Here is a 25,426-nt window from a genome sequence, read left to right as displayed (position 1 = left end):
GATTATAGCCCAATTTCCTCCAAAATGCAAGGCTTACCCCTTGCAATTTTAACTAAATTTAGCCCAATTTCATAAAAATTGCAAGGCTTACCCCTTGCGATTTTGTCTTTTTCTAGCTCACTTTCATCCAAAATGCAAGGCTTACCCCTTGCGATTTTATCTGGTTTTAGCCCAATTTCATTCAAAATGCAAGGCTTTAATCCCTTGCGATTTTTATTTTTAGCCCAATTTCATCCAACATGCAAGGCTTACCTCTTGCAATTTTAACTAATTTTAGCCTAACTTTATCCAAAATGCAAGGCTTAAAGCATGCAATTTTAACTGATTGTAGCTAAATTTCATCCTAAATGCAAGGCTTACCCCCTGCAAATTTGTCTGATTTTAGCCCAATTTCACCAAAAATGCAATTAGTCTTTACCATTGCGATTTTATGTGATTTTAGCTTAATTTCATCCAAAATGCAAGGCTTAAATCTTGCAATTTTTACTGGTTTTAACCCACTTTCACAAAAATTGCAAGGCTTACCCCTTGCGATTTTATCTTTTTTTAGCTCAATTTCATCCAAAATGCAAGGCTTACCCCTCGCAATTTTGTCTGATTGTAGCCCAAATTCACCAAAAAATCAAGGCTTTACCATTGCGATTTTATGCGATTTTAGCCTAATTTCATCCAAAATGCAAGGCTTAAGTCTTGCAATTTTAACTAATTTTAACCCAGTTTCATAAAAAAATGTAAGGCTTACCCCTTGTGATTTTATCTGATTTCAGTCTAATTTCATAAAAAATGCAAGGGTTATCCCCTTGCGATTTTATCTTTTTATAGCTCAATTTCATATAAAATGCAAGGCTTACCCCGTGCAACTTTGATCTGATTTTAGCCAAAATTTCACCAAAAATGCAAGGTTTTACCATTGCAATTTTATCTGATTTTATCCTAATTCCATCAAAAATGCAAGGCTAACCCCTTGCGATTTTGTCTTTTTTTTGCCCAATTTCATCCAACATGCAAGGCTAACCTCTTGCAATTTTAACTGATTTTAGCCTAATGCGATTTTATCTAATTTTATCCCAACTTCATCAAAAATGCAAGGCTTACCCCTTGCGATTTTATCTGTTTTAAGCCAAGTTTCATCAAAAATACAAGGCTTGTCCCTTGCAATTTTATCTGATTTTATCCCAAATGACAAGGGTGTAAGCATTTTATTTGTTGTCAGAAATAAAGGTATGAATTTTGTCAACCACAGTTGCCTGTATTCTTGTCTCGATTTGGTCAAAAAATATATAAAGAGATTTGATAAAAGCATTGCATATTATAAAAAATTATATTTCTGAATTTCTCCCAAACTGAAATAATTAAGCCCTAGTGTATGCTTGTCTCTATAAACATGTGACGCCTCTCTTAATATTTATGCATGTGGTACGTCACAATGCTTACTCATAACGAGGCGATATGGGCGCAGCCACTGCAAGAGATCGGGAACCTGCGCCCATAGCCTCATTTTGGGTATAGTAATTATGACGTCATGCATAAATATTAAGAGAGGAGTATAGTGACCCTTTTGGCCTGTTTTTTTGAACTACCAATAATTGTAAACGAGTTCCAAAAGACAACTTATAACAAACAGTATCAGGCATCAGTATACAGAGGCTGCTTATTTAAACAGCCAATAAAGGATGATCTCAAAAATATAGTTATTACAGTTTTCTAATAGTTGGAGTCCATAGGAAACATAAACAAAATATAACGAGTCTCTAACCTCACGTTAAAACATGGTAAAAATGTTTTTTTTTTTCTACAGAAAGCTTCTAGCCAAGTTTCTGAAAAACGCGGGGTCAAACAAACCTGCGCGACAAAGGAATCGTGACGTCAATGGCGGCGATTTGGTGTGGAAAACAGCGCCCTCAGTTTGCCAAAGCTGGAGAACTGTGTTCACACTAATTAGGGGAATATCAACACTGGCGTCAAGAGGTCATTATAATAGATGAGCCGTTTTTGACTCTCGGCTGACAAAAGCCGCGCGGCCGGGTGCATTTTTGACTCGAGTTATTAGTTACTAAATGCAAATTTCGGGAGTAAAATTGTTATTAACCGGTATCTACGATGTCTATTTGGCCATAAAAAGGTAATAGTTGAAATATTGAGATCATCCTTTATTGGCTCTTTAAGAGCTTATAATGTGGCAACTTTAAAATCAGTACACACAAAAATGTTTATTGGCCTTAAAGACACTGGACACTATTGGTAATATTGTCAAAGACCAGTCTTCTCACTTGGTGTATCTCAACTTATGCATAAAATAACAAACCTGTGGAAATTTCAGCTCAATTGGTCGTAGCGAGATATGAACGAAAAAAACCTTGTCACACGAAGTTATGTCGTTTCAGATACTTGATTTTGAGACCTCAAAATCTAATTCTGAGGTCTCGAAATCAAATTCGTGGAATATTACTTCTTTCTCGAAAACTATTTCATTTCAGAGGGAGCCGTTTCTCACAATGTTTTAAACAATTAACCTCTCCCCATTACTCGTAATCAAGAAAGGTTTTATGCTAATAATTATCTCCAGTAATTACCAAGTGTCCACTGCCTTTAATGTGACAACTTTAAAATCGGCACAAAGGTTCAAAATCCGCAGGCAACTTGTCCCTTTTCATGCGGCAATAGTTTTGTTCTGTCACTTGCCAATAATATTTAAACCAACACATACACAAAAAACACTGTCTGTAAACACCACAAATCATCATAAAATCGTTTCAAGTCGTTCTTTAATATCATACAATCCAATTAAACAACTGTTCATAATGGAAATACATAATCTGTTCTGATAAATATAAAAAAAAGTGCAAGATAATGCTGGTCTGAAGTTAGTGATAGTAAGCTAACATAAATTCTATTACAGAGTTTCATTGCACAAACTTGACGCAACAGTTACAAAAAAAACACACACACGAGAGTTTCGTCTAAATATTAGAGTCAACAAGCTCTTGATACTGTGTTGTATCCAAAGCACCTTATACCTTGCTGCAGCACTAACCTATCACATCTTCCCAAGCAAAATGTGTACATTGATAAAGCAATCGTGGGCTAGTTGCAACATAAATAATGGGCTAACGTATACTTTGAAACTTGTGGAAATACGATGGTAGAGTAAGGGTTTGCGGTAACAACATGTAAAGATAACCTCTAAATGAGTTGGGGTGGTTCTGAAAATGAGGTGGTTCCTTAATCCATGGATCCTTTCACAACCACCCAATGAACCACCCCAACTGATTAAGAGAGTATCATTACATGATGCTACCGCAACCCTTACTAATAATGGGGTAGTTGTTGGTAACATCGGGACACAGGCAAACATACATGTAGGGCAGACCCATATATGGGGCTCTTTACTAATTTTTAACAGTTTTGACATTGGCATCTTAGCACGAAAATTAAATGTCAAAATTGTTGAAAATTAGAACAGAGCCACAGTTACTAAGGTAAACAATCATGTAGGGCTGACTGCTAAAGACCTTTATCACGCTGTCACCATCTTGGTCATGTTCCCTGTTTACATAAACAGTAATGAATACTAACATTGACTGCGCAAACATGACACCAGATTATTATTTCGTCCAGCCTCAGTTTGGTTACATTTGAGTTGGAATGGAGGAAAATCAAGATGGCCACACCGTGATAAAGGTCTATTGTGGGCATGGATGGCACAGCTAGGGGTGGCAAGCAGGGTTGGAAAGACCAAGTGCACCTTCTCAAACATTCATCCCCTTGAAGTATGATCTTTCCCTTTTTCCCTGTACATGTACAATACTTAAAAACTTCCATTAGACTTTCTACAACAAATTTCTTGTGGAGCACTTGAGAACTCGCCTATAAGCGTTTGAGATATGGTGGACACGCCAGTATTAAAGCCATTGGACACTATTGGTAATTGTCAAAGACTAGTCTTCACATTTGGTGTATCTCAACATATGGATAAAATAACAAACCTGTGAAATATTGAGCTCAATCGGTTGTCCAAATTGCGAGATATTAATGAAAGAAAAAAACAACACCCTTGTCACACAAAATTGTGTGCTTTCAGATGGTTGATTTCGAGACCTCAAATTCTAAATCTAAAGTCTCAAAATCAAATTCGTGGAAAATTACTTCTTTCTCGAAAACTACGTCACTTCAGAGGGAGCTGTTTCTCACTATGCTTTATACTATCAACCTCACCCCATTACTCTTTACCAAGTAAGGTTTTATGCTAATAATTATTTTGAGTAATAACCAATAGCGTCCACTGCCTTTAAGGTTTGTGTGAATCTGTCTGTATATACCCAAACCAAACAGTACACCCCTATTGTGTGTCCACCTTATCTCAAAAGGTACAACTGGGCCCAGGGCACAGTTTCATAAATCTGTTAAGCAGAACACTCTGCTTAGCAAATTTCTTGGCTAAGCAAGAAATGACAGGGGTACCAGTCGCAGCATTGATAATTCTGTGTGACTCTGATAGGTAACCCGTTTCAAACTGTTTGTGCTTACAGGCTTAATCAGAAATTGGGCCCAGATCTTCAATCACTGTTGTTTTTTTGTGTTTTCTTTTTTAAAATGGCGATGTTACAATGTCTTGTCGCTCTTTGGGCAAAGCATTTCTCAAGTGGATAGCAAACAATGAACACAAAAGTGTAAACTATCGAAAAAGAGCACACGTTTTAATTACACACATTCTACACAATATTTTAAAATTCAAATCGATGTCAGTTTGAAACCTGAGAGCGCTCTTCAGATGTGAACTAAAAACCATGGAGTAAAGGGATGGGGAATGGGTGTGGGCGGGGCTGGGTATGGGCGGGGCTAGGTGTATTGAGTGTGTAGGTTGGAGCATGTTAAGCCTGAATAATTTGTGTTTACCCTTTTGGACTAATCAAGCTTTAAACAAAAACAAGATTTGAGAAGACCGGGGTTGATTTCACAAAGAGATAGGACTCGTCTTGTCTCGAGTTAGGACGAGTTACTCGTCCTTACTTAAGGTTAATCTTCCATGCTACGGTGCAGGGTTTGGACTAGTCCTAAATCCTAAGATTAGGCTTAAGTTAGGAAGAGTTTTGTGAACTCGACGGCAGTAATCTCGCCTGGTGTATCCCAACATGCATACCAAACAATCTGTGAAAATTTAGACTTAATTGGTCATCAAAGAACTGCAAAAGAATAATGAAAGAAAGAAACACCCTGACCCGTTGCACTTTGCCCTTTTCTGCGATACTTCAAAGGGAGCCGTTTCTCACAATAATGTATACTACCACCAGCTCTCCATTGCTCATTACCAAGTAAGTTTTTTGCCAACAATTTTTTTGAGTCATTACCAATAGTGTTCAGTGCCTTTAACAATCTGACCTGTCTAAGAAAAATGATTCCCGCAATTAGGGTAATGAAACTATAAGACAAAAACACAAAAATCTTAAGTTACATCATCTCTTTCTACATATATCAGTTTTCGATTGCTTTTCCATGATTTCGATCAGTCCGGAAAATGTCTGCAACTAAACTTAGAGCATTTCCACATTTCTCTCAGTACGAGTTTCATTACCCTAATTGTGGGAATCATTTCTCTCGTAACAGGAAATCGTTTACTCCATTTCTTGGTCCAATTGAACACAAATAAACTGGCTGAAGAGATACATGTAAAAGAAACCTGATATACTGTCACTGAAATAACCAAATGGAAGGAAGTCAGCAGCCACATAAAACAATTGATACGTAAGTAGATCTTTGAAACCAGTAGTGCCAGTTAAATCAAAAGGCTGTCCCATTTAAAGCCCTCTTGATCTGTATCATGTTTCCACCATTTTGATCAAGTTCCTCGTGTACAATCACATTCATATACACTGATACCTTTTATTCCACAAAAGCACCAGACTCTTTCCTTCAAGCCCCTGTGTTGTTGTGACATTTGAGTTTTTTCCAAACCAGGGTTTAGGCCCAGGCTCCCGGCTCTTTTATTATGTTGGTTACACACAAAAAATATACACTGTTCCAACCTCGTTGAAGGAGCCGAAGCCAGAGCCCATACCTAGGTTTCGAAAAGGCCCAATGATTTCCAATGGAAGAGGAAAAAGAGGATGGTCCAGCAATGCTCATGGTCTATAATAGGCCTTTATCACGCTGTCACCATCTTGGTCATGTTCCCTGTTCCCAATAACAGTAATGTATGCTAACATTCATTGCGCAAACATGGCTCCAGACTATCATTTCATCCAGCCTCAGTTTGGTTACAATGAGTTGGAATGGAGTCAAATCAAGATGGCCAGACCGTGATAAAGGTCTAATTCACTTAGTGTGCACCTTGCATTAGTTTAGTGCTTAGCATTTCAACAACAACAAAACGCGTAGATATATGCCAATGCTTGCAAAAGAAAGAAACAAGCAAACAAACAGAAATAAAACCCAGTAAACAAACATGCCCAACATCCAAGTATACCCCTTGCATTGGCCATTGTGGCCCAGCCCAAACAATAAACAGGTGCAGGTGTACATGTATGTGAGGCTGTATCCGAATTGGCGGCTTCAGCTACAACTACCACCGTAGCTAAGTGCGCTGCTATGGACATCCTATACTTCAGCGTATTGTGATGCGGAAATCTAGCCGTAGATGTAGCCGCCAATTTCGGTCAAGTCCTAAAGGCCGAGTCACACTGCAGTGATAACGAAAACGAAAATGACGCAGAGATAATGCATTCTATTGGTTGAATTGCTCCACGCAGAATACGCACACACTCATTCAACCAATGATATGCGTTCTCTTTGCGTCATTATCGTTATAGTTATCGCTGCAGTGGGACCGGGCCTTAGACCCCTTGTATAAGCCGCCATTGCAGAGGCCAAACAAGGGAAATGTGCTTGCCTGTACGCACCACTCACAATTCTCAGCCAATGAAAGGTCTTTCTTTGACATCATTGAGAGCTTCGTTTGGGGCTTTTGACGTCTTATGCAAGGGGGTCAATACAAATCAATTTTGACTTATCTGAACAGACAGAAAAAAATAAAAAAAAATAAAATACTAATAAATCACTAAACAAAATAAATAAATGCAAAAATAAATATCAGTTTCAGTCAATCTGAAATAAAGGGCATTTTCGAAACCAGGGCATTAGCTTGGGCCCTGGCTTATGCTCCATTTAGTTATTTTGAAAACATGAGCTTCTTCCGGTACAAAGCTCAAACAGGCAGGATAGAGCCTGTAAGCTGAGGCCGGTGCACAAGACGTGGTTTAGCAAACGGGTCATAAATAGCATCAAGTGTCAATATGATTAGCTAATCCTTCTGTCCAAGAACATATTGACAAATGTACTAATAAATAAATTAATAAACACCTACAAACGTTTAACAAATTTGTTTCTGGAAAGCAGAAGAGCTTCAAGAACATGTGAGCCTCATTTTCATTCACTGCGGACTTGCGCATTTACTTTTGTTTTGTTTAAAATGATTTATACCGAGATCTTTTAAGTGTGAACAATAAACCCTTTTTTAAAATATTTATCTCCATGATTTATCTATCATTTTCATTTTTACAGTTAAGTCAATATCATAACATCATTTTGGCACAGTTATTTATTTTAAAAACAGAGTTTGTGGATCCTGGGATTTTAACAGAAATATTTAAGATTATACGGTTTCAGAAAGAAAAAGAAAATGTATGAAAATATGGACTTGCTTTGTTGTCCTTTCACTGCAAAATACTAAATATTTAAAAAATATATCCTGCATTTTACCAGTTTATGCATTGAGGTTTCATTTTTCTCATGTCATAAAAATCTCTTGACAAACCGCGGGATCCACATTTTCCAATAAAAAAAAGAACATTTTCTTGCAATTACAAAAACAAATGAAAAAAATATACAAAAAGTAAAGCAAACAGTCTTAAATATTAATATTAATTTAACATGTAAATAACTTAAAACAGTTCTTTTTCTGTACACACATTGAGCTTGCAAGCAAGCAATAAAAAATTGAGCTGGTGTAGGCTTTTTCAAAACCTGTGATGTTTTGTATGTTTATCGTTTGGGATTTCCTTTTATGTTCCTTTTCAAACAAAAGTTATTTTTCATAGCAGCACACATGGATTTTGGGAAATACAGGAAGTTTTGTGGCCGATTCACATGGACATTGGTGCTTGCACTCCGCATGTAGGCGGTTCAAACACAAAATGGAAGCCTTTTCAAGTTGTCCGACACAATCCAGGCCTGGAATTTCATCTTTGAAAGGGCAAGATCATATTCATTTTGCAAAGGGCACATCCATTGGAAAACCTTAAAAACAGTGATAAACTTTTGAAGGGGCACCAAGGCCAAGACCAGGGGCAACAAAGGCCCTGGCCTACAATCATCTGATTCAGATTTCCTAATTAGCGGAGGGGATGCTATTTAATAAATATTTCGATCCTGGCAGTCTTTCTTAATGATTAATGTAGCCTTCAAAAGGCTCAACGAGAGTCAAACTGAGATACCATTCACAACTTTGACCTTAATACCAAAAGTAATTTTGACCAGTAAGCAGTTTGCAACTGCTACATGTTTTTTTTTTTTTTACTTTTGTAATTTTGAGTTGTCTTATTAAAAACAAACCCCTAAAAAGTGTGTTTTTTTTTGGGGGGGGGGAATAAAAAAATAATTAATTAAACTGACTAGAACTTAGAAGTCTAGTCATTAAAATTCTTCAGCTGATTTTTATTTTGAATGTAGTAACTGGACATACAGTACAACATTTGAGATTTCTCATTATGCAATTTGAGTTGGGGTTGTTTTTTTGCGAACAAAAAGGCTTCACTCTGAATCAGTCGAACTCATGGAATGCAACAATGACTGATTTGTCTATCATAAAAAAACACCTTTTCTCTGAGTTTTGGTTCACTAAACATTTATCTGAATGGAAGGTCATCATATATACCATAAGAAAGTTCTTCACTCTTTCCATCCACATACAAGTTTTAAACATAGTGGCTTAAAAGCCGGTTTATAGTCGGTTGCGCGATGGAAATTTCGACGCGCGACACAGTTTATAGTCATTGTAAGGCCTAATAGCTGTGTCTTTTTTGGATTGCGCGTCAAGATTTCTATCGCGCGACCATCGTGCGACCGACTATAAACCGGCCTTTACAGTGGCCAGAACACTTTTTCAAAAAAGACTCTATAGATCTTGTTTACCCGAGTTGACCTAAAACACAAATGAGTTGATATTTCAAATGGTACTTGCCTGGATCTTAAACAAATATACTGTATGGCATCATGCCCCTCGACGAGGTCTACTGCAGGGAAAATCAAGGTGGGTGGAAGGGTTTTACTACGTAGCCAACATCACGCAATCCTGCAGCTTTGTTAAGGTGGTCTGATCCAGCGAGCACAGATCAAAATCGAAGGTAGCGTCCGTCACTTGAAAGAGTCCTGTCTCCTCGATAAGATCGACCACTCTCTGGAGCTGATCTCTGTTCTGTAAACTACTGAGCTTCTGATGAAGCGATATCAAGTCACTGAGGTAACTCTTTGGAAATTTAGAGTCACCCTGCTTGGTTTTGGTGATCTTGGGCTTGGAATCGATGGTCTTCTGTCTGCCGTCCGACTGCTTTGACAGCTTAGCGTCAGCCGCTTTGGACTTGCTCTCGGAGCTCTTCTGCTTCCCCTCTGAGCTTTTGGGTTTGCTGTTCTGGTTTTTTTGTTTCACATCACCGCTTTTCTTTTTGCTGTCGCTACTTTTCGACTTCCGCTCAGCCTTACTGGCATAGCTCCCTTTCTTGGAGGTGTTACTTGAGTTGCTCTTCTTACTCCCGCTAGATTTCTGACTGTTTTTAGGCTTCTCTACTGGGACCGGTGGAGGAGGAGGAGGAGGGGTAGGTGTGAATTTAACATAGTCTTGTTCATTAGATGATACTGAGTGGTTACTGGGCGGTTGTTGGAGCGGAGCTGGCGAGGGTGACTTATGATAACGCAGGTCAATGTCCGGTTCATCGTAATCGTCATCGTTCTCGTCGGCGAGCTCCGCCATGAGGGTGTTCAGCACCCCACCTCCTCCTCTGGGTAACGAAGAGAAGCTGATGCTAGAGCTCGGACTATGAGGATCTCCTCCTTCCCCAGTACTCAACTCGTCCTCAAAAGGTGGCAAATCCTTCAGGACGTCAACTGGCAATAACTTAGGAGGCTTTCTGGCAATAGTGATTTCAGGTTTAAAAAGGCCAGCATCACTGCGGCTTACTGAGGACGATTTTGTTAATTTGGGCTTACTGGATTTCTCTTTTGACTTGGGCTTGTCACCCGAGGAACCCTTCTCCGCGGGAGATGGTTTCCCGCTGCTACTTTTTTCAGGAGGTACCCTGTCGCTAGAGTCTTTCTCCTTGGTGGTGCTACGTTTACGCTTCTTAGCCGAGTCCTGAGAAGAGGCTGAAGGAGCTGGTGAGGTAGAGGCGGGTCGTTTTCCGCTTGTTTTTGTCTTTGTGGGGTCTTTCGAGGTTGTCTTTGGGCTAGTCTTAAGCTCTTTTGAGCTTGGTTTGGGCTCTTTGGAACTAAGTTTAGCCTCCTTCGAGGTAGTTTTTGTGTCTTTGCTACTAGATTTGGGTTCCTTTATGCTGCTGGACTTGGGCTCTTTGGATCCCGTTTTGGGCTCTTTGGAACTAGGCTTTGGTTCCTTGGAGCCAAGTTTTGGCTCCTTGAAGCTGCTCTTAGGTTCCTTAGACCCCATTTTAGGCTCCTTCGAACTTGTCTTGGGCTCCTTCGAGGATGTCTTGGGCTCTTTGGATGCAGTTTTACCTTCCTTGTGCTCTTTCACAGGCTTGGTCGAGCTCTTGTTGCCATCCTGACAGTGAATAGTATGAACAGATAGAAAAAGAAACTGATGAGTAAAATCAGTGATCGTACATTTCAAGCATTGCATTACAACTTTTGGCCATACCACTACCTGATTGTGAAGATTTGTCATGAAAGGAAACACTGAACGAAAGAACAAAGCTTGTGTGTCATTTATGAGCTTTGTCCTTACCTATATGTAGCAAGAACTCACAATTTGCATGTGTAGATGTAAACATCAAGCATGTATGTGGGCTGCATCCTTTCGATTTTGCAGGATGCAGAAATTTCGCTTCAAAGGTAATTTCTAATACCAAACCGCTCAGATTATTTGCCAGAGTAAAAACCGACTCAGAATTATCTTGACAAAATTAACGGGTCACAAGCAATTTTAAAGACACCGAACACTATTGGTTATTGTCAAAGACCAGTCTTCTCACTTAGTGTTTTTCAACATACATGTATGCATGAAATAACAAACCTACATGTATGAACATTTGAGCTCAATTGGTAGTCGAAGTTGCGAGATAACAATGAAAGAAAATTCACCATTGACACACGAAGTTGTGTGCGTTTAGATGGTCGATTTCGAGACCAAAAATTCTAAACCTGATGTCTCAAAATCAAATTCGTGGAAAATTACTTCTTTCTCGAAACCTATGTCACTCCAGAGGGAGCCGTTTCTCACAATGTTTTATACCATCAACCTCTCCCAATTACTCGTCACCAAGTAAGGTTTTATGCTAATAATTATTTTGAGTAATTACCAATAGTGTCCACTGCCTTTAAACAATGCTGACACAATAAAAAAAAACATGTATCAGTTTGACACTTAATAAAATCCTGCAAGCCACATGTACACAAGCAGGAATGAAGATCATACTAAACAAAAGCAATGTAACTAACAGATTGGTCTGGACTAAAAACTTAAGATGGACCGCACGGCCCAACATGCCCAAGGCCAGTGATTTTAGCATCGGGCCGATAAACTCATGACTGGGAAAATCTGGCCAACCTGAGGTTTTTTTTTGCTTTAAATTTTGACTTGAATAAATCCGTCTATTAAATCTCTTTTAGTTATGTTGAGTACTGCAAAGAGTTTGATTTAAAACAGTTCAAAGCTTAATTGCTCTGTGGATATGTATTTTTTTTTGACATTTCAATTCTGGTCTTGTTAAAGGCAGTGGACTCAAAATAATGATTAGCATAAAACCTTACTTTATGACGATTAATAGGGAGAGGTTGATAGTATACAACATTGTGAGGAACGGCTCCCTCTGAAGTGGTGTAGTTTTCAAGTTGGAAGTAATTTTCCACGGATTTGATTTCGAGACCTCAGATTTAGAATTTGAGGTCTCGAAATCAAGCATCTGAAAGCACACAACTTCGTGTGACAAGGGTGTTTTTTCTTTCATTATTATCTCGCAACTTTGACAACTGATTGAGCTCAAATTTTCACAGGTTTGTTATTTATGCATATGTTGAGATACACCAAAAAAGAAGACTGGTCTTTGACAATTACCAATAGTGTCCAGTGTCTTTAAACAACTTCTGGTCCAGCAAGCATTTTAGGATTACGAGCCATAATACAACAATAGTAGAAGCTTCTTTGTATAGAGCACATATCCGTCACTCAGTGACACTCAAGGTACTTCACAGGAACACGTTGCCTTGGATCGGACGAGTTGGTCTATAAAAAGCGTTTGTAACCGTTTGTTATGCATAATGGTTGGAAAGATGTTTTAAAAGTAGAATACAATGATCCACACAAATTGGCCTCGAAATTGCGTGGTTTTCCCTTTACTGTGCGAACTAGGGAAATTTGACTCCCATAAATGGCCGACCGTGTTAGTCGACGAGGTAAAAAGGAATTGTATTCAACTTTCACAACACCTTTCTACCCATATGAATTTTATAACAAACGGTTACAAACGCTTTTTAAAGACCAACTCGACCGATCCAAGGCAACGTGTTCCTTTTAACATACAGTATTTCCTAAGGTATGTGGGACTACGTTTGAGTCTTGTGGATCCCCCCCAAAAAAAAAACAATTTGAGCTCCGTCATGTCTGTTCGCCTATTAGACCTTTATCACGCTGTCACCATCTTGGTCGTGTTCCCTGTTTCTAACAACAGTAATGAATGCTAACATTCATTGCCCATGGCAACAGACTATTACATGTATTTCGTCCAGCCTCAGTTTGGTTACAATGAGTTGGAATGGAGCAAAGTCAAGATGACCACTCCGTGATAAAGGTCTATACTGATGAAACACCTCACTGCTCACCTTGGACCCTTGTGTCTTGTATTTCTTGGTGGTTGTCTGTAGACTGGATGCAGCTGCTTGAGGCTTACCCTTGGCAAATAGGGACGGGTCTGTAAAGGATGGCGGTAGGGGCTTCCCTCCGAAGCCTCCTTCGGTGATGGGCAAGCTTGGAGCGGTTGGCGAGGTGGGGACGCCCGGGTCTGTGGGCAACACACCGACCTAATACACACAAAGGAATAAGGAGAACCAAATGTCTGTAAACAATCATGCCTGAAGTCGCACTTCACCTCCATAAGAATATTAATAGGGTTAAGTGATTTATATAAAGCGCTTTATCACAGCCCAAAGGCCATGCGGCCGATTTCATGGAACGCTACAAGGATTAAGGGCAGTGGACACTATTGGTAATTACTCAAAATAATTATCATCATAAAACCTTACCTGGTGACGAGTAATGGGGAGAGGTTGATGGTATAAAACATGGTGAGAAACAGCTCCCTCTGAAGTGACATAGTTTTCGAGAAAGAAGTAATTTTCCAGGAATTTGATTTTGAGACCTCAAGTTTAGAATTTGAGGTCTCGAAATCAAGCATCTGAATTCACAAGGGTGTTTTTTTCTTTCATAGTTATCTCGCAAGTCCGACGACCAATCAAACTCAAATTTTCACAGGTTTGTATATGTTGAGATACACCAAGTGAGAAGACTGGTCTTTGACAATTACCAATAGTGTCCACTGTCTTTAATAATCCTATCTCGAGTTAGGACGAGTAACCCGTTCTAATGAGTCTATTCAAGAAAATATTTACCCCGCCTGCTTTGAGTAGTTTCCTCCTGAAGTCCTCTGTCGGATTGTGGAAGGTGAGCTTCTCACATCGGATGTGGTTGACCGGTGGCTGTTGCTCCGTGTTCAGGAAGAGGTCATAGTTCAGGATTACCTTCTTAGGTTCCTCCTTGGAGCGGAAATGAACCTCGATCGTCATGAGGAAGCCGGCGTAACCACATTCAGAAACCTCGTAGGGGGGCTCCTTCACAACTGGAGTAAAACAAATTAGAGTTTAAAAATAAACACACAAATGCAATTGTAAGGAAAGTGGATTTGAAGCATGCATGGTGCGTCGCAACGTTAGAGTTCTCAAAGGATATTTCTACTCCGGTGCAATCTGGGACTAAACGCTGCATCACAGGCCTGATACTTCAGGGAGGTAATGGAAGTGATTGCTTCCATACACCCCTGGTCATTGCCTTGGTGCCCTTGAAAGGCATAGGGTGCCCTTTACCAAGGAGAAAATGCCTAGGTGCCCTTACATGTAACCTTTTCAAAAATGAAGCATACAGGTCTGATACAGCAAGCTTAGGCGAAACATGCTGGTACATGTACATTGTACAAGGTACTTGGAATGTTTTTATACTAAGTTGATTAACATCATTTTGGTGTTTAGGTTTTGTTCTTTTCATGGTGTGGATCATAATACAAGCTTTACATATGTGTGGGTACAAGCAAGTATATAATAGGCTGAGTATAAAAAGAAACATGTTTAGCGTCCAGGTTTCTCAAAAAAAGGAAGGAGGAGGGGCTTTTTTAATTTTTAATTTTAAGATGGCCACCATTCTTTCTTAAATGTCAAATATCCATTGTTTTTTTCTACTGCTCAAACACACAATACATAAATGAAACATTTTGGAAAGGACATTCAGACAAGATATTCAGATTGTTTTAGCTGAGATCGTTTAAATAACCCTTTTTCATAAAAAAAAAAATAAAAAATAAAAATGTGCATTCTTTTTTTTAAAGGAGTCGGCCTCTTAAAAGGAAGCTGGCGAGAACACTAAACATGTTTCTTTTTTACTCGGCCATAACTCTTTTGGGATAATTGATTCTGAGACCATCATCAGTTCTTCTCAGAAGTACATTTATCCCAAAAGAGTTGTAGACTTCCGTGCTTACACCACCAAATTTATTGATACAATTATTTTCATAAAGCGACGCTTTGGCCTGAGCAACTTAATTACCTCTCCTTGGCTTTGGGAAGCTTTCATGGAGTTGAAACACCACCTTATCAACAAAATGCTGGATGTTGCTTCCCTCCGGCCCTCGGACAAACACGAGCCAGTCATGGGTGAAACCTTGCGGAGTCCGTTTATCTCGGATATTGGCTCGATGGCCAAGCTCCAGTTTTACCTGGACACTCTGGGTGGAAAAAAAGCGAACACAAAGAATCAATGTCATTAATAGTACTCAGAACTCTACATTTAAAAAAAAAAAACGTTAAATTGCCCGCCGTTCACTCATCATGGCATGGCGCGCACGCCCTGCAGCACTGCAACATTGTAACACCCCTTTCACCGAATGGTTTAGTCCAACAACAAAATAAAGCGTTTGTCCTTTTTCTTCAAAAATATATTCTCAATGGTGTTTTGAGTGTTCATTAGACATTGAGGATTAAGTTCGTGACCTTAGAAATTGTGTCATGATTTTGGAAAGTGGTAAAAATGGGGCAAATCTGGTGTCTAGCTGTCAAAATTATACGTGTTGGACCAGATTGTCATTTGCCGCTCAAAAAAGGAATCTCGTAATCCTCCGGAATGGCAGCCGTCGGGAGGAGTGTTACGTTATCGCAACTAAAAAAAGGGAAAGGGCCACATCCGACAGCCACTTTTACACTCGCTCTTAAAAAAAAAAAAGCAATTATGGGAACAGCCAACAAATTCAATTATAATTGTATTCTTTCATTTAAGCTCCATCCGATTGTCATGTCTATATGTACAATACTACAATGGTGTATTCGCAGTACACATAGACCTTATCGCAAATACCAATGCGCAAGCGCAGACTGTTGAATGAGGTGCATTGTGGGATAGACATGAATCAAATTTTGCTACCAGCTAGACCACAATGCATCTAATTCCAAGCTTTACGCGCGCGCCCCAGTATTTGCGAAAAGGTCTATAGTCAGACGGTACACAGATTTTGGCAATCAGCAAGATAGAGAGGGGCAGGTTAGGTTATTTCAATAAACTTAATTTATGAATTGATTATTTCTTTCAATGAATAGCCTATAATTTCTCTCAACAAAAACAGGACTCGGGAGCAAATGTGGCGGTTGGATAAAGTACGTTTACCTCCTCATAATTACAATCCCCAAAAATACGTCACGAGAAAAGTGCAACAATACGCTCCGATACGGTCAAGGTTAATTTACACACTACTAATGACTAAGGAGCAACCAACAATTCTACGAAGACAAATTTATTATGCTCAACTTCTTCGCTCAGACCTCAGCAGTCAGTCACACGTAGTCACACACGCGAAATTTATTAACAAAATGACAAGTTTTTACTTAAAAACTTCGAGTCAATATAATTACCTGTGTAGTCATCTTTCTGCTGACTGTGAATACATCCACTTTGAAAACTTGAATGCTACAAATTCCTTCAAAAACTTGAATTCTTGAGTCGTATCATCGTCTCCCGAGTAAAAAATATCACCCAGGCGTCAAAATGGCGAACGTGAAATATCCCACAATGCATGTCAAAAAAAATAATGTGAATTATGTTAGGTACTATTTTACGTACACTATTACCTTATTTTAAGATGCATTTGATTTTGTCCTAGTGTAATTCGTGTATTTTTCAGTTGAAACTACTTCATATTGTTCCCTAAAGATGAGAATGGAGTTAATAACATTATGAATAACAAATCTCCTTTTAAACTGCGTTGTATAAATCAAAACAATACAATTGTTGGTTGCCATTTTTGTAATCATAAAACAGCCGTCGAAATACGAACAATTGGTGCAAGATATGTGAACAGATTTCCTATGGTACATGTGCGAGTAGGATTCTACTCTACTCTACTCACTATATAACTGGTACTCTTCACGTCGCTGTGTTAAGCCAATGCAAAAATAACTGAGTACCAGCATACACCATACCATACACATACACTCATACATAATGTACATTACATGTAACTGCATGCTCTCGTCCCTCTCGTCCGCCGTCGTCGCAAGCGTCGTCCACAGCTAGTTTTGACGCGGATTTGGTGATTTATGATGCCGATCCGAAACATTGATGGACATCTTTTCTCGGTAAGAAGTTGATTTTGTGCACGGTGGTCTTAACTGGTCACTCTCAAATTGTTAAATGATCAACGTCAATTATTTTATATCAGATACTTAATTAATTAATTAAGACTTCCATTATCAAATAATGTAGCATGTCATGTTCATCCATGGAGGTATAATTCTACCTCCATGGTTCATCCTACTAATAAAAGTATCCTAGCCCCATATAATAATGAATAGGCTAGTTGGCCTTAGCTTTCGATCCAATCCGGACCTTCTTCAGAGGTAGACCCAGTAACTGGGGCGCTGTACTCCTTTTCAACAATTTTTGACTTTATCTGTCGTACTAGCGCCCCAGGGAATGGCACAGAATTTTAACGAATACCCAGTTTTTCGCGACACCCAGCCACAAAAAATGCCTCAAAATGACAAAAAGACCAAACAAACTAGCTCAAAAATCGCCTACTCTATTCTCGATACGTCTAGGATGTAACATCAGGCATTTAATTGTACTCACGATCATTTTTTAAACTCCAAATCGATGATTTTTAACTCCGCATCGTGGAGCGATTGACAAGTCTGCGATTTTCGGATGTGTATGGTAACGAAACATGGCGTCGCGTTGTGGGTGGATGTCCATCAACGGCTGTTTAATGCTACACTTGTTACAGGCGTTGCAGCGAATGCTATACATTGTACACGGGGATGGGTACAGGCGCTGCAGCTAGCGAGTGCCCACGTGCGTTCAATCATGGGCAACGTAACTTATACGGTGCCGGGTTGTTGGAAAAATATCAGAAAGGGGGTGAAAGGTTCTCAGAAAGGGAATATTGTCTGAAAGAGGGGATTTTTCTGGTCATCGCCCCCCCCCCAAAAAAAAGGGGGAAAAATATGATAAATAAATAAAAACCGCTGTACTTCATCTAGGCCTACGATTTTTGTGCATGGTTAAATTGCTTCTTATAATGTTTAGTGCTGCCAGTGTCACTGTAGAATTTTTATTTATTTATTTATCATCTTTTTTCCCCCTTTTTTTTTCCCCTTTTTTTTTGGGGGGGGGCGATGACCAGAAAAATCCAGACCAGCAGACTTCATCCAGAACCATCCAGCTTCATCCAGCAGACTTCAGACCAGAAAAATCCCCTCTTTCAGACAATATTCCCTTTCTGAGAACTTTTCACCCCCTTTCTGATAATTTTCCAACAACCCGGCACCGTGTAAGTTACGTTGACCATGATTGAACGCACGTGGGCACTCGCTAGCTGCAGCGCCTGTACCCATCCCCGTGTACAATGTATAGCATTCGCTGCAACGCCTGTAACAAGTGTAGCATTAAACAGCCGTTGATGGACATCCACCCACAACGCGACGCCATGTTTCGTTACCATACACATCCGAAAATCGCAGACTTGTCAATCGCTCCACGATGCGGAGTTAAAAATCATCGATTTGGAGTTTAAAAAATGATCGTGAGTACAATTAAATGCCTGATGTTACATCCTAGACGTATCGAGAATAGAGTAGGCGATTTTTGAGCTAGTTTGTTTGGTCTTTTTGTCATTTTGAGGCATTTTTTGTGGCTGGGTGTCGCGAAAAACTGGGTATTCGTTAAAATTCTGTGCCATTCCCTGGGGCGCTAGTACGACAGATAAAGTCAAAAATTGTTGAAAAGGAGTACAGCGCCCCAGTTACTGGGTCTACTTCAGAGGCATAAAACAAGTACAAACAAATACATATCCATTTATAGAAAAAGAGAGGGGGAAAGGGATTAAGGAAAGGATCCAGATGTTCTGAGAAGAACAGGTGGGAAGTGCGAAAAGACCCATATAATAATAATGATAATAAAATATCAATCAATATACTGTCATACATGCCATAAACATGGCCCAACCCAGTGGATTGTACCGATTTATTGGGCTAGGTCATCCCTTATTCTTATTCTTATTCTTTATTTGGCCATTAAACAATAACAATATACAAACAGACAGTATGTAAAATAAATAATATAAAAACAAAAGTAAATACAAAGCAAGACAAACAGTACGGCACAGGAAATTACAGAACAACCCTAATGTGATGGCCAGCCCCCCGATTTCACGAAACTCATCGCAAGTAGAGACGCATCGCAGGGTTTGCGAAGCGTCGCAGACCTAAGACACGTCGCGGCTGCGATGAGTTCCACAATCCATTGCACCAAACACATCGTAAGCGCGACGAGTCGCAATACAAACTATTTTCATTCTTAATAAAAACAACCTTTTGGACGAGGATGAACTGCTAAAGTTATGCGGCTGTTTTATGTTATTTACAGCTTGGTCATGAAACAGTCGTGTATTATAGTTCATTCAAGTAGGCAGTTTCAGTGAAATTAAATGCAGGTGATTTTTTTCTCTGACAAGATGTGGTCTGTTAAGGTGTATTATATGGAGTAAAAATCAATTTAATATTTTGAAATCTATTGTTTGGTTGCAGAGATATAACGTTTTTAATGAGCGTGGATCGTCCAAAAAACGTACCTGTGTTCAAGTTCAATTTGTTATGTTTTTCTTCATATCGGCCACGGCCAAGTTTAACGCACAGCCTATGGCAAAAGAGGGCGCACTATATGACAAGCTCCCTCTACCAATGGGGAGGTTTGCAGACTGTGCGATGTACATGTACACGTACGTATTTAGGACAACTTTGCAAGAAATGGTTGAACAAAACCTCTCGGAGGGAGAAGAATATATAAAATCAAATAACACCAAATTTTCACAAGTTAATCTTGTGAAAATGGGAATTAGCACTGACAAAGTTGCATTCAATTTTGATAATTATCTCAGGAAGAAATCTTGATTAAAAAAACGGAAAACGCCGAAAAAATAGGTTTTCATGGTAAAAGCTATGCGACTAGATGTACCATGTGCGGAGTTTTATTGGCTACACGATGATGTAATCGTTATCTCATTTTGTGTCAACATATGCTCCCTCATCGTAAAAAACCATCTTCGGGCTTCTTCGGCTCTTTCCGAAGATTTCCGAAATCCGTTGTCCACGGGGTTCAAAGGTGACATCATGCACAAACGAATGGGCGCTACACGCGAGGCCAAGAATCCGGTTTCTGTCGTTGCTCTCTATTTTTTTACAATATCTCCAAAACTATTAATCTGATTTCAAAACTTTTTGAAATGTAAGCACGAGGAGAGAATGCTCCTGCCTGCTGTCAAGTCTCATAGTTGTGAGTTGTACAAAATGTGAGTTATGATTTAATACATTTCGTTCTTTTTTTTCGGGGCTGTGTGTGTGTGTGTTTTGGTACACGTGAAATCAACTTGATGAAACTGCCTAATTCAAGATGGCAGACACTCAACCATTTCGGACCAGCGTTTAGGTTTGGGTAGTTTTGGTTGGTTTATACTTATTAATTGGTTGAGTTGTTTAAGTTTGTGTGTACTTTGTTATGCCTGTGTTTGTTTTCTTTTACCCGTCCTTTTTTTTTTTTTGGGGGGGGGGGAAGGTAAATTTCCATTTGTTGTCTAGTGTCTTCCCGATTGGTTCACGGAAGTTACATGTGGTAATTGTTATGTCCTTTCATGCATTTTGTGCGTAAACAAATGAAACATAGCATTCTTACGACGACCCTATGGGTAGTCGTAACTTACAACGTGTTCTTCCCCGTTGTCAAGGAACTTACGATGTATCCAATGCACCATAACTTTGATGAAATGGATTTCATACGCAGCGCAACTTACGACGTGTAACCGGTCGCAACTTGCACTTGCGACGCGTCGCAGCGCTTCGTGAAATCAGGGGCAGGATCAACAAAAGTATAATTAAACACTCTGTAGCTCGAACACCTGTTAATCCACTCACATAGGGAGGCAAACTCACTATATTATATACTCTCTTTGGAAAAATAAAAACAATTAAAAGTAAATATAAATAATCTGTATACACAAAGCACAACTTGAAACAACAAAACCAAAAACAAACACCAGAAATTAGACCAGCAAATAAATAAATAAATAACCAAATTGTTAATCAAAACAATGTAAACAAAAAGTAACAATAAGTAAATGAATATATAGTTGGAAAGGTACATGTAACAAGAAATATAGCAACAAATAAATCAAAATATGGATGGATAAACAAAAAAATAGGTCAATAAATAAACAGACAAATTGATAAAATAACAACGCAAGCAACGAAAAGTTAATCAAACTAACTCCTTTTCCAACATACATACCTTTACATCAATAAAAGGATGATTAAATATGAGTAAAGCAATCAAAACAACCGATCAATTAATAAACAAATAGTCAATAAACCAGAAATTAGATAAGCAAATAAATATTTAAATTAATAAATAACAAAAAATTTTATATTTTATTTCTGAGTTACATGCACTCATCCGTCTATCTATCCACTCATTCATTCATTCACCTATTTTTTTTCCTTTATTATATCCAACTGCAGGTATAAATGTAGAAATCAACCTTCAAGCAGTACTGGACTACCATGAAATAATGCAACTACTCCTCCGCCCCACTAGCCTTTTGTTATGGCCTTCGTGGCTTAGACACTAGTTTGGTAGAGCCGTGATTCGAAGCGCCTGGAAGGGGATATTTGCAGGCTGGTCAAACCTTCCAGTCATTTTGAATGCGGATCTATGAAGCAATGAAGGCTACAGTCCCCCTGGTGGTACACAAGAGTATCAGACCAGTTGTCAGTAAAAGTTCTCATGCACACTGCATAGTCTCTACAGATTTTAAATATTGTGGGACAGAAACCTCATTTCATATTTGGGGAAAACAACAAAAGTATACAAAAATCACATACACATGTCAAAATGTTACTTTTGACATGAATACTACAAAATACAGTATGTTCAAGTTGCAGTTAATGTTAAAAAATGTTTATTTTGTACTTATGTAAATTTTTGTTCTTCTCACAAACTACGTTATTTCAGAGGGAGCCATTTCTCACAATGTTTTATACTATCAACAGCTCACCGTTACCTGTTACCAAGTTAATTACCAATAGTGTTCAGTGCCTTTAATAAGGGAATAAAAGGGTAGCGACAGGTTGTAACGTGTGATCGGCTTGAGCGCATGGCAATGACCCTGCAAGGTTTAAACGGACATTTAAGAATGAGTCACTACTTTTTTATTCCGAATCATAAATGCCCTTTTGTTAAAAAACATTACAAAAATACAATTACAGACACTTTGACCGTTTAAAATTTGAGTTTTGAAATATTGTTTAAAATGTTCAATACATTTTCACACAAAAACGGGGATACATAACTTTTTTTGGGATACATAACTTTGAGTGAGCAATGAATGCTCACCCATAATAGGACCTTGGTCAGACATTTTTCTCACAAGAAAAAGGTTTAAGTTCAAAACAATTTTAAAGTTGGAAGCACTTTCTATTATTATGACAGATTTCTGTTAAATGCATATACTGTAGCTATATATATTGATGTGACTAGAGCGCTAACACCCCATTATACACGCATTAAAGTTTTGAAGCCGTGTCGGCGCATCAAATGTTCATGTACAAACGAATACAAAAAAGCTTGATATTTTGTACGGCAATTGTACGGCTATTTGCATGATAGTGCATTTGTTATTTTCTATATGTCATCGAACCAAAAGGTGCAGCAAATGTAAACGCACAATCTGCTGATGAGCGTCCAAACTGCGAGCGTCATTTGCGTCATGTTTAAAAGGCATGTATACTATTTTAAGTTTATGTAGCGCAGACAGACGCTAATGGGCAGTTGCGTACGAAAGCGCACACGCCGAATTAAAAAAAAAGTCAATGTGAATTAAAATCTTGTCATAGTCATGCAACACATTAAACATGTCTGTGCCCAGGGTGGCTTCAAAACACAGAGCAAGTTAGCGCTATATACATGTAAATGTAGATTATTATTATTATTATTATTATTCAGTATGTATAGCTCTATGGTTACACGCGACCTTTATATTTGTTTTTTATGTGATTATTTGACATTAATATGTGGAACTCAGTTGTGTAATTGCGATGGATTTTTTTAATAAACCTGTTTTCTATTAAATTGAATTAATTTTGTCAACTTTAATTTGCATCGCATTGATTAAGGTTCTTCCTCTTTAATGCTTTATTCTGGCCCTATGCTTTAGCATTGAGTAGGATTCTGTCCCTATGCTTTAGCATTGAGTAAGATTCTGGCCCTATGCTTTAGCATTGAGTAGGATTCTGTCCCTATGCTTTAGCATTGAGTAGGATTCTGTCCCTATGCTTTAGCATTGAGTAGGATTCTGGCCCTATGCTTTAGCACTGTGTAGGATTCTGGCCCTATGCTTTAGCATTGAGTAGGATTCTGGTCCTATGCTTTAGCATTGAGTAGGATTCTGGCCCTATGCTTTAGCATTGAGTAGGATTCTGGCCCTATGCTTTAGCACTGTGTAGGATTCTGGCCCTATGCTTTAGCATTGAGTAGGATTCTGGCCCTATGCTTCAGCACTGTGTAGGATTCTGGCCCTATGCTTCAGCATTGAGTAGGATTCTGGCCCTATGCTTTAGCACTGTGTAGGATTCTGTCCCTATGCTTTAGCATTGAGTAGGATTCTGGCCCTATGCTTCAGCACTGTGTAGGATTCTGGCCCTATGCTTTAGCATTGGGTAGGATTCTGGCCCTATGCTTTAGCATTGAGTAGGATTCTGGCCCTATGCTTTAGCACTGTGTAGGATTCTGTCCCTATGCTTTAGCATTGAGTAGGATTCTGGCCCTATGCTTCAGCACTGTGTAGGATTCTGGCCCTATGCTTCAGCATTGAGTAGGATTCTGGCCCTATGCTTTAGCATTGAGTAGGATTCTGGTCCTATGCTTTAGCATTGAGTAGGATTCTGGCCCTATGCTTTAGCATTGAGTAGGATTCTGGCCCTATGCTTTAGCACTGTGTAGGATTCTGGCCCTATGCTTTAGCATTGAGTAGGATTCTGGCCCTATGCTTCAGCACTGTGTAGGATTCTGGCCCTATGCTTTAGCACTGTGTAGGATTCTGTCCCTATGCTTTAGCATTGAGTAGGATTCTGGCCCTATGCTTCAGCACTGTGTAGGATTCTGGCCCTATGCTTTAGCATTGGGTAGGATTCTGGCCCTATGCTTTAGCATTGAGTAGGATTCTGGCCCTATGCTACAGCACTGTGTAGGATTCTGGCCCTATGCTTTAGCACTGTGTAGGATTCTGGCCCTATGCTTCAGCACTGTGTAGGAATCTGGTCCTATGCTACAGCACTGTGTAGGATTCTGGTCCTATGCTACAGCACTGTGTAGGATTCTGGCCCTATGCTTTAGCATTGGGTAGGATTCTGGCCCTATGCTTTAGCATTGAGTAGGATTCTGGCCCTATGCTACAGCACTGTGTAGGATTACGGCCCTATGCTTTAGCACTGTGTAGGATTCTGGCCCTATGCTTCAGCATCACTGTGTAGGATTCTGGCCCTATGCTTTAGCACTGTGTAGGATTACGGCCCTATGCTTCAGCACTGTGTAGAATTCTTTCTCTATGTTTCAGCATTGTGTAGAATTCTTCCCCTATGCTTTAGCACTGTGTAGATTCTGGTCCTATTGCTTTAACATTGTGTAGGATTCTGTCCCTATGCTTTAGCATTGAGTAGCATTCTCTGCATTTTCGTCATAAAAACTCATGCTATTCTGCAAACACATTTTAATGATCCATGATTAAAAAGGCAGAGGGCGCCCTATCTAGCCCTCCGTTGGTTTTAGCAATCATTGGTTTTGTACAGTACTATATGGAGTAGAGCAGAAAGCACAGAGGTCAATGAGTAGAGTAGAATCCTACTTCGCCTGTGTGGTAAAATTTTTGTTAACATATCTTGCAGGGTATAAATACGAAAAGTTTGCAGTATGGTACCTATCCTTACAAAACTGCTATTGTTTGTGAGAGATAGGCAGAACCCAACTAGTCACAGTTGTTCGGCGTTCGGTCCCCAGTGTGTGCATGCAGCAGATGAGTCAACGACAAAATATCTATTTTTTTAGAAAGACAACCTGTTGGATTGTTTCTACACTTGCCAATCCTCTTGTTATTCGATGACTTGTATTAAAATGAAACGACACCTCAAAAAACGAATGTAAACATTTCGCGAAAGTATTACTTATAACCTTTACCGATCTTCATTTGCTCAACAATTGTCAAGTTGAAGTTTTTGTAGACTGATCCCGGAAGTTACTGCACGGCACTACCGTATAGATAGTGCTAGCTGCGGGTATTCAGTGCTGCACGCC

At 39.2% G+C, this 25,426-nt stretch overlaps 1 protein-coding gene across 1 annotated transcript; it reads right to left on the bottom strand.

The window, feature by feature from the left end:
• Positions 1-2,743: 2,743 nt before the first annotated feature.
• LOC139942371 (uncharacterized) lies at positions 2,744-25,371 on the bottom strand. The gene is made up of 6 exons (XM_071939234.1): positions 25,310-25,371; positions 16,447-16,546; positions 15,092-15,269; positions 13,888-14,114; positions 13,102-13,299; positions 2,744-10,825 (listed from the first exon to the last, which is right to left on the bottom strand). The coding sequence occupies exons 2-6, from the start codon at positions 16,456-16,458 to the stop codon at positions 9,323-9,325; spliced, it is 2,118 nt and encodes a 705-aa protein (XP_071795335.1). The 5' UTR covers positions 16,459-16,546; positions 25,310-25,371; the 3' UTR covers positions 2,744-9,322.
• Between the last annotated feature and the right edge of the window lie 55 nt (positions 25,372-25,426).

The sequence above is a fragment of the Asterias amurensis genome, chromosome 9 (assembly GCF_032118995.1).
Source record: "Asterias amurensis chromosome 9, ASM3211899v1".
In the NCBI taxonomy this organism is placed as follows: domain Eukaryota; kingdom Metazoa; phylum Echinodermata; class Asteroidea; order Forcipulatida; family Asteriidae; genus Asterias; species Asterias amurensis.
Note: the sequence above shows the minus strand (reverse complement) of the source record. Positions and strands in the feature narration are given on the sequence as shown.